The following is a 13183-nucleotide window of genomic DNA, read 5'->3' on the forward strand; positions in this document are numbered from 1 at the left end:
ACACACACACACACACACACACACACACACACACACACACACACACAGATCTGACCCAATACTCCAGGTAGACCTGTTGCCTGTTCTTCCACAAGGCGGCTTCAGCCAGACAATTCCAACTGTATACACAGGGACCCCACAACAGGCTCGGCTATTCCTACCATTCCTCAGCCTCTGTAAACTGTGCCAGGCTGGTCAACATCATACTTGGCTCAAATCTATTTGGCGAAAGTACTACACTGGTGGCCAACTGGATTAACTTTTCTGCTTTAGAGGAGCCTCGTCAAAATTGTCAGCCCGATCTGTGACTTTAGCAGCTCGAATTAAGACAAGATGGGAAGGAGATCATTCGGAGACGGTGGAGCCACGCACCACAGTCTGGCAAAAGCCATGCTAACAGCCTGAACAGATTTCTTCACCTGACCATCCCCTGCCTCATGGCAAAATCTGGACTTCCAGAAAGCAATGCAGCCTTCAGAGGCGCACATGGCCACACATCTTGTCCGTTGCTGTCACCCATTTCCAAAAAAAAACCCAACACTGTCCGCCCCACCAACCCCACACCCCCCCCGCCAAAAAACCCTCTCTTCCCTCCCCTCCCACAGAGAGTCATCACAAACAGAATACATCATGCTCAAGTCTGGAGGCAACCTGAATAATACAGTTTTAGCCCAGGCACTTAGGTGACGCTGATTTTCCAGGATATATATTCTTTAACAATGTGTATATAACGGTTTATAATAAATGGTAGCCACTGTGTAGCAGAATACCTACTTTATAATCCAGCCATGCAAGGTGACAACATGGATATCAGAATATGTGCATGTGTCAAAATCCAATTCTATCCCAATTCTCGCTTGTCTACCAATGGCTTCACCCCGATTGCAGTTCAAAATCTCTTCACCTTATCTCATGCTTAAGGTTCTTGTATTGATGCACATTAACAAAAAGTATGTGGTATATATATAAATGGATAGGCTTTCAGTGTGTATGGACTTTTTGGCCTGATGGTCTGGATGTACTCCCTTCCGATGTGAGGCCATTTTCTCCCCCGTCTGCCTGAAACCCTGAAACCTCCGCCTTGCTCTCTCTCCCTCTGAGAGTTTAGCTACAGGTCGTCGCTCTCCACGAGGTCGGACTGAGGGCCAAGGTGGATGGGGTTCGCCTCAGGCAGGAATGCCGACTTAATATCGAGCCCTTGGTCGGTGAGCGCTGCGTAGCGGCTAGCGGAAGGCCGCACCTTCTTTGGTTTGGAGCTGGGAGTCTGGTGCCACTGAGGGGCTGCGGGTTAAAAATAAAGGAAAAGAAGGACGTCAGAAAATAAACAAAAAAATGTCTCTCCCTGTCTTCCTTAGAGTGCCCTGGGACTCCTTGAGGTCATGAGAGGTGCTTTGTAAATCCTTTATTCATCCTCTATTCGTTAACAGGTTGAGGGCATCACTGGCCACCAGCATTTATTGTCCATCCCTAATTGCCCAGAGGGCTGTTCAGGGTCAACCACATTGCTGTGGGTCTGGAGTCACATGTAGGCCAGACCATGTAAGGATGGCAGTTTCCTTCCCTAAAGGACATTAGTGAACCAGGTGGGTTTTTCCAACAATCAGTTCATGGTCATCACTAGGTTCTTAATTCCAGATATTTTATTGGATTCAAATTCCACCATCTACCATGGCGGGATTCGAACTTGGATCCCCCAGAATGTTATCTGGGTCACTGGATTAACAGTCTAGTGATAGTACCACTAGGCCATCGCCTAACCTTTCCTTGCTGAGGGGAGATATTGCCATATTTCCAAAGGCTGCTCTCTCATTATACAGACTGAGGTGACCTCTGTCGTTACAGCATTCAAACCCCACACCAACAGCGTCTCTCTGCATTGCAATCCAGCTGACTAGTTACCTGGCCTGCCTATATTGTGAAAGAGTGAGTTCTGTCAGGTTAGATCATTGGCTGGAATAGTATTTGACCTTTGCTCTTTCATTGGATGTGGATTACCCATCAGTAATTGTCTGTTGGACTGAGGCATTTCAGAGTCAACCACATTGCTGTGGGTCTGGAGTCACAAATAGGGATGGCAGATTTCCTTCCTGGTGAACTAGATAGGTATTAGTTTTACGGTCACCATTTAGCTGTCAATCCTAGATTATTTAATTGACATGAAATCCCAGCAGCTGCGGTGGTGGTGGTGATGGGATTTGAAGTCATGTTCACGGGACTTTGGCTCAGTGGCTCTGCGATGCTCTGTAGCATCACCACGACACTAACACTGAGCTTCTCCCTAAATTGTAATGCATTATCGAGCTGAGAGGGAAGGCTTGACCATCATTTGTGGACCGTTGCAGAAATGACATTGCGTCCATAACTGTCACCACACGTCAAAAGTATTTAATGTCTGTAAGGCATGTTCAGACATTTGAGTACATGATAAATAAGGGGCAGATCCTCTGGCCCCCATCTTAAACTCACCTTCAGGCTTTCCAATCAGGTCTCTCTAGCATTCATCTTTCTACACCTTTCTACCTCATTGGCTGTAGTAGTGCTTTGGGACAGCCTGAGGATGTGACAGGTGCTATATAAATCCAGAAGGTCGTGGGTTCAGAACATGCGGCACAAACTCATTGTCATCACTCCAACGCAGTACTAATTGCGTGCAACAAGTGTTGGGAATACGGTCTTTCAAATGAGATACTGAACTGAGGCTCCGTCTCTCCTGTGAATGCAAGTTCTTTTTTCATCTTTTTCCCCCTCAAATGAGTGGAAAGGATATGCTTTCAGACAGCAATGATGGTGTAGTGGTAATAGCTGTGGGCTGGTAATTTTACAGACCCAGGCTAACACTTATGGGTTGAAACCCTGCCATAGCGACCGGTTGGAGTTTAAACTCAGTTACTAGGTGTGGAATTTAATACTAGCTTCAGTCATGGTGAAGAAGAAACTGCCATCAATGATTGTTCAATACCTATTTGTTTCACTCATCCCTTTAAGGAATAAAATCGACTGTCCCTGACCTGATCTGACCTACACGTTACTCCAGACCCATTGCAATGTGCTTGAACCTTCATTACCCTTTGAAGTGTCCCAGAAAATCCCTCAGTTGAAGGGCAATTAGGGATGGGCAACAAATGCTGACATCTCCATTGATACCCAATTCCCATGAAAGAATGAGGGAGAAAAAGTGAATGAGTTTTCGAAAGGAAGATTTGGACTCACAGTAAATATCCAGCTTGGCTGTACAGGATATGATACCGGCTTCGTTTTTAGCTGATACAGTGTACCACGCAGCATCCTCCTTTGTGGTTGGCTGAATGAGCAGGCAGATGTAACCCTTGTTATCATGATGCATGCTGGGAAATTAAAGGCAGATGCAGGTTACTCAAACAGAATGAAACTTTGGCAAGGGATCACTTGATGATTTTTACATTGAACTTAAAGCACAGAAAAAGCCCATTTGACAATGCCTGTGGGCAGGTTTCTAATCATTAGGGGAAAAGGCAGGAAAGTGGAATTGAGGATTATCAGATCAGCCATGATCTCATTCAATGGTGGAGCAGACCTGATGGGATGAATGGCCTACTTATGATCCTACCTCTTACGACCTGTTATTGTGTACCCACAAATCTTCCAATGGCCCCTCTTCAGCTGGCGCTAACAGCATTTTCTTTCAACCCTTTCTTCTGCGTGTGCTCATCAAACTTTCCCTTACGTGCGTCTATGTTTCAAATTAGGGACAGGAGAGGGGCAATTTGGCCCCTCAGGCATGGTCCAACATTCAATAGGATCATGTCTGATTTGATCACGCTACTGTCTCACCAACCCCTGCAGTCATTCACTCCCTCATTTAACAAGAAGTTATCTACCTCTGCCTTAAAAATATTCATGGAGTCTGCTTTCCTGCTTTTTTGGGAAGGAGAGTTCTAACGTTTCATCAGCAAAATATTATCCTTATTTCTGTCTTAATTTGACAGCCCTTTGTTTTACACCTTATGGTAGCAGTTTCCATATTCTTACCACTGTTTGGGTAAAGAAATTTATAACGAGCTCCTTTTACTGAGTTTATTATTGACTGTCTTATAATCGGTGGAAACTTCAGCAACAAATGCTGGCCAGCCAGTGATACACACGCCCCACGAGTGAATGAAAGAAAGTAACCTATCCAAAGCTCCACCCTAATCTTATCCAAGAGGTCAGCTCTCAGCCTATCAAAGGATGACAGGTCACAAATTTAATGTGATATGGAAAAGAATCTGTTCTGAGAAGGACCTGAAATGTTAACTCTGTTTTTTCCTTCACAGATGCTGCCAGACCTGCTGAGCTTTTCCAGCAACTTCTGTTTTTGTTCCTGATTTACAGCATCCGCACTTCGTTCGGTTTTTATTAGGAATGGTTAGTAAGGTTGCAGAGGATGTCAAAATTGGTGATGTAGTGGACAGTGGAAAGTACATGTTGAAAGTTATTATTGATAATGATAGCATGTGCATCAGTAGGTACAGAACAAAGTAGAAAAATGGGTTATTCAGAAAATGGCTCAGAGATAGTAAGAACTGCTGATGCTGGAGTCAGGGATAACACAGTGAGGAGCTGGAGGAACACAGCAGGCCAGGCAGCATCAGAGGAGCAGGAAAGGTGATGTTTCGGGTCCGGGCCCTTCTTCAGAAATGGCTTCGCAGTGGGGTTATAACTCAGAGAATGTAAGAACTGTTGATGCTGGAGTCTGGGATAACACAGTGTGGAGCTGGAGGAACACAGCAGGCCGGGCAGCATCAGAGGAGCAGGAAAGTTTCGGGCTGGGATCCTTCTTCAGAAAAGGCAGTGCTTACTATCTTTGAGAAAAATGGGTTATGTTTTAATAATAGCATGGTTATTATTCACACCCACATACTCATTTTGGTTTAAGAAAAGCCTTTGCTATCAGCGTTATCTTTCAATGGCTGCAACTTCAAAATTGAAGGGTTTGAATAATCTTGCACCTATTCTCTTCTCACATGATGACGGGCTGCTGTAGTCAAGGGTTACAGTTGAACAGCCAGTTGGAATTAGTGGAATTTGATTGTTTACAGAAGACACGAACCTAGCCATTCAATTTATCAGGTAATAGGCAGGGAACTTTTTTAAAGTTAAAACAAAACTGTCTTTTGTCAGTGCAAAAGAAGGAGCTGTTGTTCTCTAGAGGAAGGATTAATTGCTACTTAATGTGAGGAGCTGCAGATTCACCACAAATGATCTCAAGTCTTTGAATTGTCATCTCTGCAAGGACCAAAAAAAAAATGCAATGATCCATCGCCCAGAAAATAAATTACCTCCTGCGGATTATATTTTGATTCAGTTTTACAAATTAACCAAAAGGGTGTGTACTAGTTTAGGGCATTCTGGCTCCATGGTAGGGTGGTTAAGAAGCTGTTTAGCACGCTTGCCTTCATTGCTCAGACCACTCAGTATAGGAGTTGGGAAGTCATGTAGAGGTTGTAAAACACTTGTGAGGCCTCTTCTGGAGTACTGTGTGCTGTTCTGGTCGCTCTGTTGTAGGAAGGATGTTATTAAGCTGGAGTGGGTTCAGAAAAAATTCACAAAGATGTTGCTGGGAATGGAGGATTTGAGTTGTAAGGAGAGGCTGGATAGGCTGGGACTTTTTTTCCTGGACCGTAGGAGTTTGAGGGGTGACCTTTATAGAGGTTTATAAAATCATGAGGGTGGCATGGTGCGGCTCAGTGGTTGGCACTGCTGCCTCACAGCACCAGGGATCTGGGTTTGATTCCACCCTCGGGCGACTGTCTATGTGGAGTTTGCACATTCTCCCTGTGTCTGCGTGGGTTTCCTCTGGGTGCTCTGGTTTCCTCCCACAGTCCAAAGGTGTGAGGTGATTCATTTTGGAAGGACAAATCTGAAAGCAGAATACAGGGTTAACGGAAAGATTCTTGGCAGTGTGGAGGAGCAGAGGGATCTCGGAGTTCATGTCCACAGTTCCCTGAAAGCTGCCACCCAGGTGGGTAGAGTTGTTAAGAAGGCATATGGTGTGTTAGCTTTCATTAATAGAGGGATTGAGTTCAAGAGCCGTGAAGTTATGCTCCAGCTATACAAAACCCTGGTTCATCCACATCTGGAGTATTGTGTCCAGTTCTGGTCACCTCATTACAGGAAAGATGTGGAAGCGTTGGAAAAGGTGCAGAGGAGATTTACCAGGATGTTGCCTGGAATGGAGGGAAGGTCTTACGAGGAAAGGTTGAGAGAGCTAGGGCTTTTCTCTTTAGAACGACAAAGGATGAGAGGTGACTTGATAGAGGTGTACAAAATGATCAGAGGTATAAATAGAGTGGACAGCCAGAGACTTTTTCCTAGGGTGGAGGTAGCTATTACGAGGGGGCATAGTTTTAAAGTGAGCGGAGGTAGATATCGGGGAGACGTCAGAGGTAGGTTCTTTACTCAGAGAGTGGTAGGGGCGTGGAATGCATTGCCGGAGAGGGTAGTGGAGTCGGCCTCATTAGGGGCATTTAAGCGGCTATTAGATAGGCATATGGATGGTAGTATAAGGTAGGGATGGAGGTTAGATAGACCTTAGGTTTAGGGTAAAAGTTTGGCACAACTTCGTGGGCCGAAGGGCCTGTACTGTGCTGTACAGTTCTATGTTCTACGCGCAGGTCAGGTGGATTGGCCATGCTAAATTGCCCATAGTGTCCCGGGATGTGTAAGCTGGGTGCGTTAGCCGTTGGAAATACAGCGTTACAGTGAAAGGGAGGGAGACGGATACGGGTGGGATGTTTTTTGGAGGGTCAGTGTAGACTTGCTGGGCTGAACAGCCTGTTTCCACACTGTTAGGATTCTATGATGATGAGGGATATTGATAAAGTGAATAGCAGGTGTCTTTTCCCTAGTGTGGGGAATTTTAAGACTAGGGGGCGTATATTTAAAAAGGGAGGAAGAAAGATTTATAAAAGACGTGAGGGGCAGCTTTTTTACACAGACAGCAGTTCATGTGTGGGAACTGGAACCCTTCCAGAGGAAGCGGTGGGTGCAGGTACAGTTATAATGTTTAAAAGACATTTAGATATGTACATGAGCCAGCAGCAGGGAAGTGGGACTAGGTTAGTTTGGGATTATGAATGGCATAGACTGGTTGGACTGAAGGATCTGCTTCTGTGCTGTATGACTTTATGATTCGATGACTGGAGTAATAATCCAAAGGCCTGTACTATTGATGTGGAGACAAAGGAGTTCAAATCCTGCCATAGGATTTAATGTGAGGATATGAGTTAAAAGCAGGAGTAGGCCTTTCGGCCCTTCAAGCCCTCTCTGTCATTCAGATCAGCTTTGTTCCTATTGAATAGTGAAGCAGATTTGAGGGGCTGAATGGCCTGCTCTTGTTCCTGTTTTATATGGTCTCTGGTCTTAATGTGATCATAGCTGATCTGTTTGTGGCCTCAACTCCCCATTGCCGCCTACCCCCGTTAACTACTAGGATAACCAAGAACGATTTTATTTATTCATTTACAGAATTCACAGATACCATGCAGAAAGGTAGTGATGAGCCAAATTCCCGAATATGGTGGAGCACCTTGCTGGGGCCTTTTAGAGAGCTGGCACACAGCTGTTATGAGCATTTGGAACTGTCTTCCCCAGACAGCATGGAATCGACAGGCCAGGTGGACTGCCGCGGTTCAAGAAGGCAGCTCACCACCATCTTCTCAAGGGCAACTAGGGACGGGCAATATATGCTGTGCTTGCCATTTTAAGAGTGAATAAAAACTAAGTCACAAGCAGTTAATGTTACTACCTTCTGTTTATCACAAACATATCAATCAAATGACATGGGTTGGGTAAGCAATAGAAACGATATTGCTGGAGAAGCTCAGCAGATCAGGCAGCTTCTGTGGAGAGAAAGCAGATTTAACATTTCGGGTCCAGTGACCGGTTCTCAACCTGAAATGGTAACTCTGCTTTCTCTCCACAGATGCTGCCTGACCTGCTGAGTTTCTCCAGCAATTTCTGTTTTTGTTTCTGATTTCCAGCATCTGTAGTTCTTTCAGTTTTTCAGTTAAACAAAAACGTGGCTTCTTTACTTTGTAGATGAGATGCTCCAGTGGTAACTGGGAGGCTATATAGACCTGCGAAACTGCTGCTCTGTTCTGTCTACAGAGTCCATAGGATTATAAATTAAATCCTGTCTTGTGACGGATAGCGATGGACAACAGTTTAATGTGTAGTAAATACTTAGTGAAATCACAAATTCGCCTATTCACGCCAAAAAATAAGTAACAACAAGAGCCAACATTTTCGGGCTAAACTCTCATCTCCACAATTTTTAACGTATTTTTAATCAGCTCGCGAATTCCACCATGTGTGGGGGTTCTCAGAGAGGGAGCCGTCGTGGATACAGATGGAGGTATGTGCTATATAGTGGGATCAGTGTGGATCAGTCAGCACTGACTCAATGGGGCTAAGCGTCCTTTTCAATGCCACATGGGTCTATATACCTGCTTAAGGGTAGGTGAACATCAGAACACATCAACTCCCAGCCCTGTAGGAATCTCAAACTCACTCACCTGACTCTGTCTGTATTCTGGGTGAGGGACTCGTTGTCCTTTTTCCAGAAGATCTGCGGATACGGCACACCTGAGACGCGACACTCTAACCGTATTGGGTAACCCTCGGCCACACCCGTGTTCTGCAGCTTCTCGATGAACACTGGGGCTCTGAGCATCTCTTTAGCTGCGGGGAGAAAGCGCAGGAATATCAGCAGACCGGAGACAAGGGACTCCCGCATTGTTCTACAAAACTGAATTCCAAGTTGCCGCCCATTATTCCTGATCGCCCTCAGGAAAAACTCTCAGCCCAGTCGCTGGAGTTACAGATCCCTACAGTTAAGGCAGGACAGAAATGGTGAGAATTTCCTCCCGCGGCGGAAAGCCGTCAGGGTGGGAACGTCCTGAGGTGAACTATCGATGGTTGGATTAACCTGTGCTGTTGGCATCCTAAGCCAGCTGAGCTAGCCAATGCCAACGCGCTCTCAGCCAACACCTAAATAGAGGACGTGCTTCTCCCAGACCTATAATTATATATTTATACAGGGTCGATGGGCTGGCAATTTCAGCACCATCCCATCCTTGTTGGAGTGGATTTGGGGGCAAGGTATTGAGCTGGACATTGACCCTATTTCTCTTCCCACCTCTCCCCCACCCCCCAACCAACCAACATCCAAAACACACCCAGAAGGGGCACAAAGCGTCCAACCCATATGCCTGGATTGTCACCGTTGTTGGAATCTAGTCCTGATGTGGAAAACTATGGTCTGGTTGGGCACTGTTCCTCACAGCCTCTGACCTGGCCACATTTCAGATTGTCATACGGCAATGTCGGATACTGAGTCCAGTATTAGTCTGCATGTCTCTTGTGGCGCGGTGGCTCAGTGGTTAGCACTGCTGCCTCACAGCGCCAGGGACCCGGGTTTGATTCCAGCCTCGGGCGACTGTCTGTGTGGAGTTTACACTTTCTCCCTGCGTCTGCGTGGGTTTGCTCCGGTTTCCTCCCACAGTCCAGAGACAGAGACAGGGACAGGGATAGGGTAGGCCTGGAGATGGGATGATCTTTGGAGGGTTGGCGAAGACTCGATGGGCTGAATGGCCTGCTTCTACGCTGCAAGGATTCTGCAATGCTCAGTCATTCGGGGCAGTGGTGGGAAGGGTTGGGACGGAGAGAAGTAAATGTTCTACCTGCAATAATTAGCTCGAGACTGAAAGAGTTCTGTCCAGCTCGGTTTGTGGCGACACATGTATATATCCCAGCATCCCTAGCAGTAGCTGGCTCAATGACCAGGGAGTGAACGCCATTCTCACGTACGAGCATCTTGTGGCTGCCATCTGATCGGATCTGCTTCCCATTCAATTGCCAGATGAGGTCTGGGGTGGGCAGGCCACTGACCTGTAAGGAACACACCAGTGAGAAACCTTGATAGCGCAAAGCTCGGCAGATCTCGCCTCAGGCACCTTTGGCTTGGCCCGTTGAGACAACAGACTGATCTCACTGCCATACTGGTGCATTCCTCTGCAGTGAATGAGCACATTGCAAGCCAGTTGCCAGTCTGAACCTGACAGATAGAACTCACATCTCTTCAGTCAGAAGGTTTTCGAGTTGTGTTCCCGGACCAGAGGCTTGAACAACATGCACACAAATAAAAATTGAAGAGCTGGCTCTGCCAATTGCTTTACCAAGGGGTGCTGCACTGCCAGGGGCACCGTGATTTTGATGGGACACGAAAGTGAGGCCCTGTTTAGCCCTTGATAAAAGCAAAATACTGCGGTTGCTGGAAATCCTAAACCAACAGAGAATGCTGGAGAAACTCAGCAGGTGTTGAGTGATGAGAGAAACAGAGTAAATATTTCTAGTCTGTTATGACTGCTCTTCAGATCTGAAGATGTGAACACTTTCTGTCTCCACAAACGCGCCAGACCTGCTGAGTTTCTCTCGCACTTCCTGTTTTTATTTTATATTAGCCCCTTTGACCCTCTCTGGCGGGGAAAATGAAACGGTTCCTCTCAAAGAATCTTAAAGGCTCTATTTTTGTAACTGCCTTCAGCCAGAAATAGACATCCCAGTATTCATCCAACTCAATTCACTCCATTTAATACCAAGTAACAGCTAAAGGCATGGGATATTATAAATGTGGGAGGCCATGACGTAGTGGCATTAATCCAGGCTGATGCTCTGAGGACCTGAGTTCAAATCTCACTACGGCAGAGAGTCGAATCTGGATTCAGTTATAAAGAAAAACATCGGGAATTAAGAATCTAATGATGACCAAAGGTGGGGGTTAGGGAAGAGCCTATCTGGATCATTACAGCCCCTTTGGGAAGGATATCTGCTGACCCATACTGGTCTCTATGTGACTCCAGACCCACAGTGATGTGGTTGTCTCCCCTCTGGGTGACTAGGGATGCACAATGAATGCTGACCAGGTCAGTGAAATATGAATCCCATGAATGAAATTATTAAAAAAAGACAGGCAATAGTATTGAGGTACTAGTGATGTGACGTATAGATAGACAGCCAGAGACTTTTTCCTAGGGTGGAGGTAGCTACTACGAGGGGGCATAGTTTTAAAGTGAGTGGAGGTAGATATAGGGGAGACATCAGAGGTAGGTTCTTTACTCAGAGAGTGGTAGGGGCGTGGAATGCATTGCTGGAGAGGGTAGTAGAGTCGGCCTCATTAGGGGCAGTTAAGCGGCTATTAGATAGGCATATGGATGATAGTGTAAGGTAGCAGTGGAGGTTAGATAGACCTTAGGTTTAGGGTAAAAGTTCGGCACAACATCATGGGCCGAAGGGCCTGTACTGTGCTATACTGTTCTATGTTCTATGGTCTATGTACTGAACCCATGTGCTCCAGAACTCACTGTGTTTCTAGTCAAGCTACTCCTGTACCATCAACAGTGATGTGAAAAGTGTCACAGAGCAGGGTAAATCTAACCTGACCACATCAGTCTCCTCTCAAGCACCAACAAAGTGATGGATAGGGATCAGCAATAGTGCTATCACACAAAATGTAGATAGCCAACAGCTTTTCCCCATGGTAGGGGAGTCTAAAACTAGAGGTGAGAGGGAAGAGATATAAAAGGGTCCAGAGGTGCAATGATTTTCACACAGAGGGTGATGAGTGTCTGGAATGGGCTGCCAGAGGTAGTGGTGGAAGCGAGTACAATTTTGTCGTTGAAGGAACATTTGGACAGGTACATGGATGGCAGAGGTATGGAGGGTTATGGACCAAACTCAGGCAAATGGGACTAGTTTAAATTGTAAAAACCGGGTGGCATGGATAAGTTGGGCCGAACGGTCTGATTCCATGCTGTAAACCTCTATGACTCTAAACCAGGTAAGGATGGCATACTTCCTTCCCTACAGGGCGTTAGTGAACTGTCAATTTTTGCAACAAAAATCAATAACAGTTATAATGCACAGCATGAGTGAGACTAGATTTCAACTCCAGAATTAGCAATTGAATTGAAATTCCATCCACTACCGTGAATATGAACCTATGAGATTATCATACAGTTGTGAGATTTATTTATATTTATTTATATATTTGTCACAGGTACCAAGTATAGGAATACATAAGTACAGTGAAAAGTCCACAGAGTCGCCATTCACTGGTGCCCACCTGGTTACAAAATCCACAGCCAAAAGGTAAGCAAGATAAAGAAATGCCCAGATCTCAGAGTCCCAAGTCCCATCTCAAATGGTGCAGGCACAGCTCCAATCGCTAGGACACCCAGCAGGCTGTCACCACCATGTGATAGGCCCACTCTCACCACCATCACCGCCTCACGGCCCACTCTCACCGCCATCACCGCCTCACGGCCCACTCTCACCACCACCAACACCTCATGGCCCACTCTCACCGCCATCACCGCCTCACGGCCCACTCTCAACGCCATCACAGCCTCACGGCCCACTCTCACCACCATCACCGCCTCACGGCCCACTCTCACCGCCATCATCGCCTCACGGCCCACTCTCACCACCATCACAGCCCACTCTCACCGCCATCACAGCCCACTCTCACTGCCATCAGAGCCAACTCTCACCGCCATCACAGCCCACTCTCACCGCCATCACAGCCTCACGGCCCACTCTCACCGCCATCACAGCCTCACGGCCCACTCTCACCTCCATCACCGCCTCACGGCCCACTCTCACCGCCATCACCGCCTCACGGCCCACTCTCACCTCCATCACCACCTCACGGCCCACTCTCACCGCCACCACAGCCTCACGGCCCACTCTCACCTCCAGCACCGCCTCACGGCCCACTCTCACCACCACCACAGCCTCACGGCCCACTCTCACCGCCACCACAGCCTCACAGCCCACTCTCACCGCCATCACCGCCATCACAGCCCACTCTCACTGCCATCACAGCCCACTCTCACCACCATCACAGTCCACTCGCACCGCCATCAGAGCCCACTCTCACCGCCATCACAGCCCACTCTCACCGCCATCACCGCCTCACGGCCCACTCTCACCGCCATCACAGCCCACTCTCACCGCCATCATAGCCTCACGGCCCACTCTCACCTCCATCACCGCCTCACGGCCCACTCTCACCGCCACCACAGCCTCACGGCCCACTCTCACCTCCATCACCGCCTCACGGCCCACTCTCACCGCCATCACAGCCTCACGGCCCACTCTCACC

General features: G+C 47.2%; 1 protein-coding gene across 1 annotated transcript in view; it reads right to left on the bottom strand.

Annotated features, from left to right (window-relative positions):
* Positions 1-587: 587 nt before the first annotated feature.
* Positions 588-13183, bottom strand: part of palld (palladin, cytoskeletal associated protein) — a 76409-nt gene continuing 63813 nt past the window's right edge. The window contains exons 9-12 of the mRNA XM_048595022.1: positions 9702-9909; positions 8535-8700; positions 3211-3344; positions 588-1281 (exon numbers count right to left, since the gene is read on the bottom strand). Coding sequence (XP_048450979.1) covers positions 1109-1281; positions 3211-3344; positions 8535-8700; positions 9702-9909 — 681 coding nt within the window. The 3' untranslated portion in view covers positions 588-1108. The remainder of the gene's footprint in view (positions 1282-3210; positions 3345-8534; positions 8701-9701; positions 9910-13183) is intronic.

The sequence above is a fragment of the Rhincodon typus genome, chromosome 3 (genome assembly GCF_021869965.1).
Source record: "Rhincodon typus isolate 14 chromosome 3, sRhiTyp1.1, whole genome shotgun sequence".
NCBI classification, from domain to species: Eukaryota; Metazoa; Chordata; class Chondrichthyes; order Orectolobiformes; family Rhincodontidae; genus Rhincodon; species Rhincodon typus.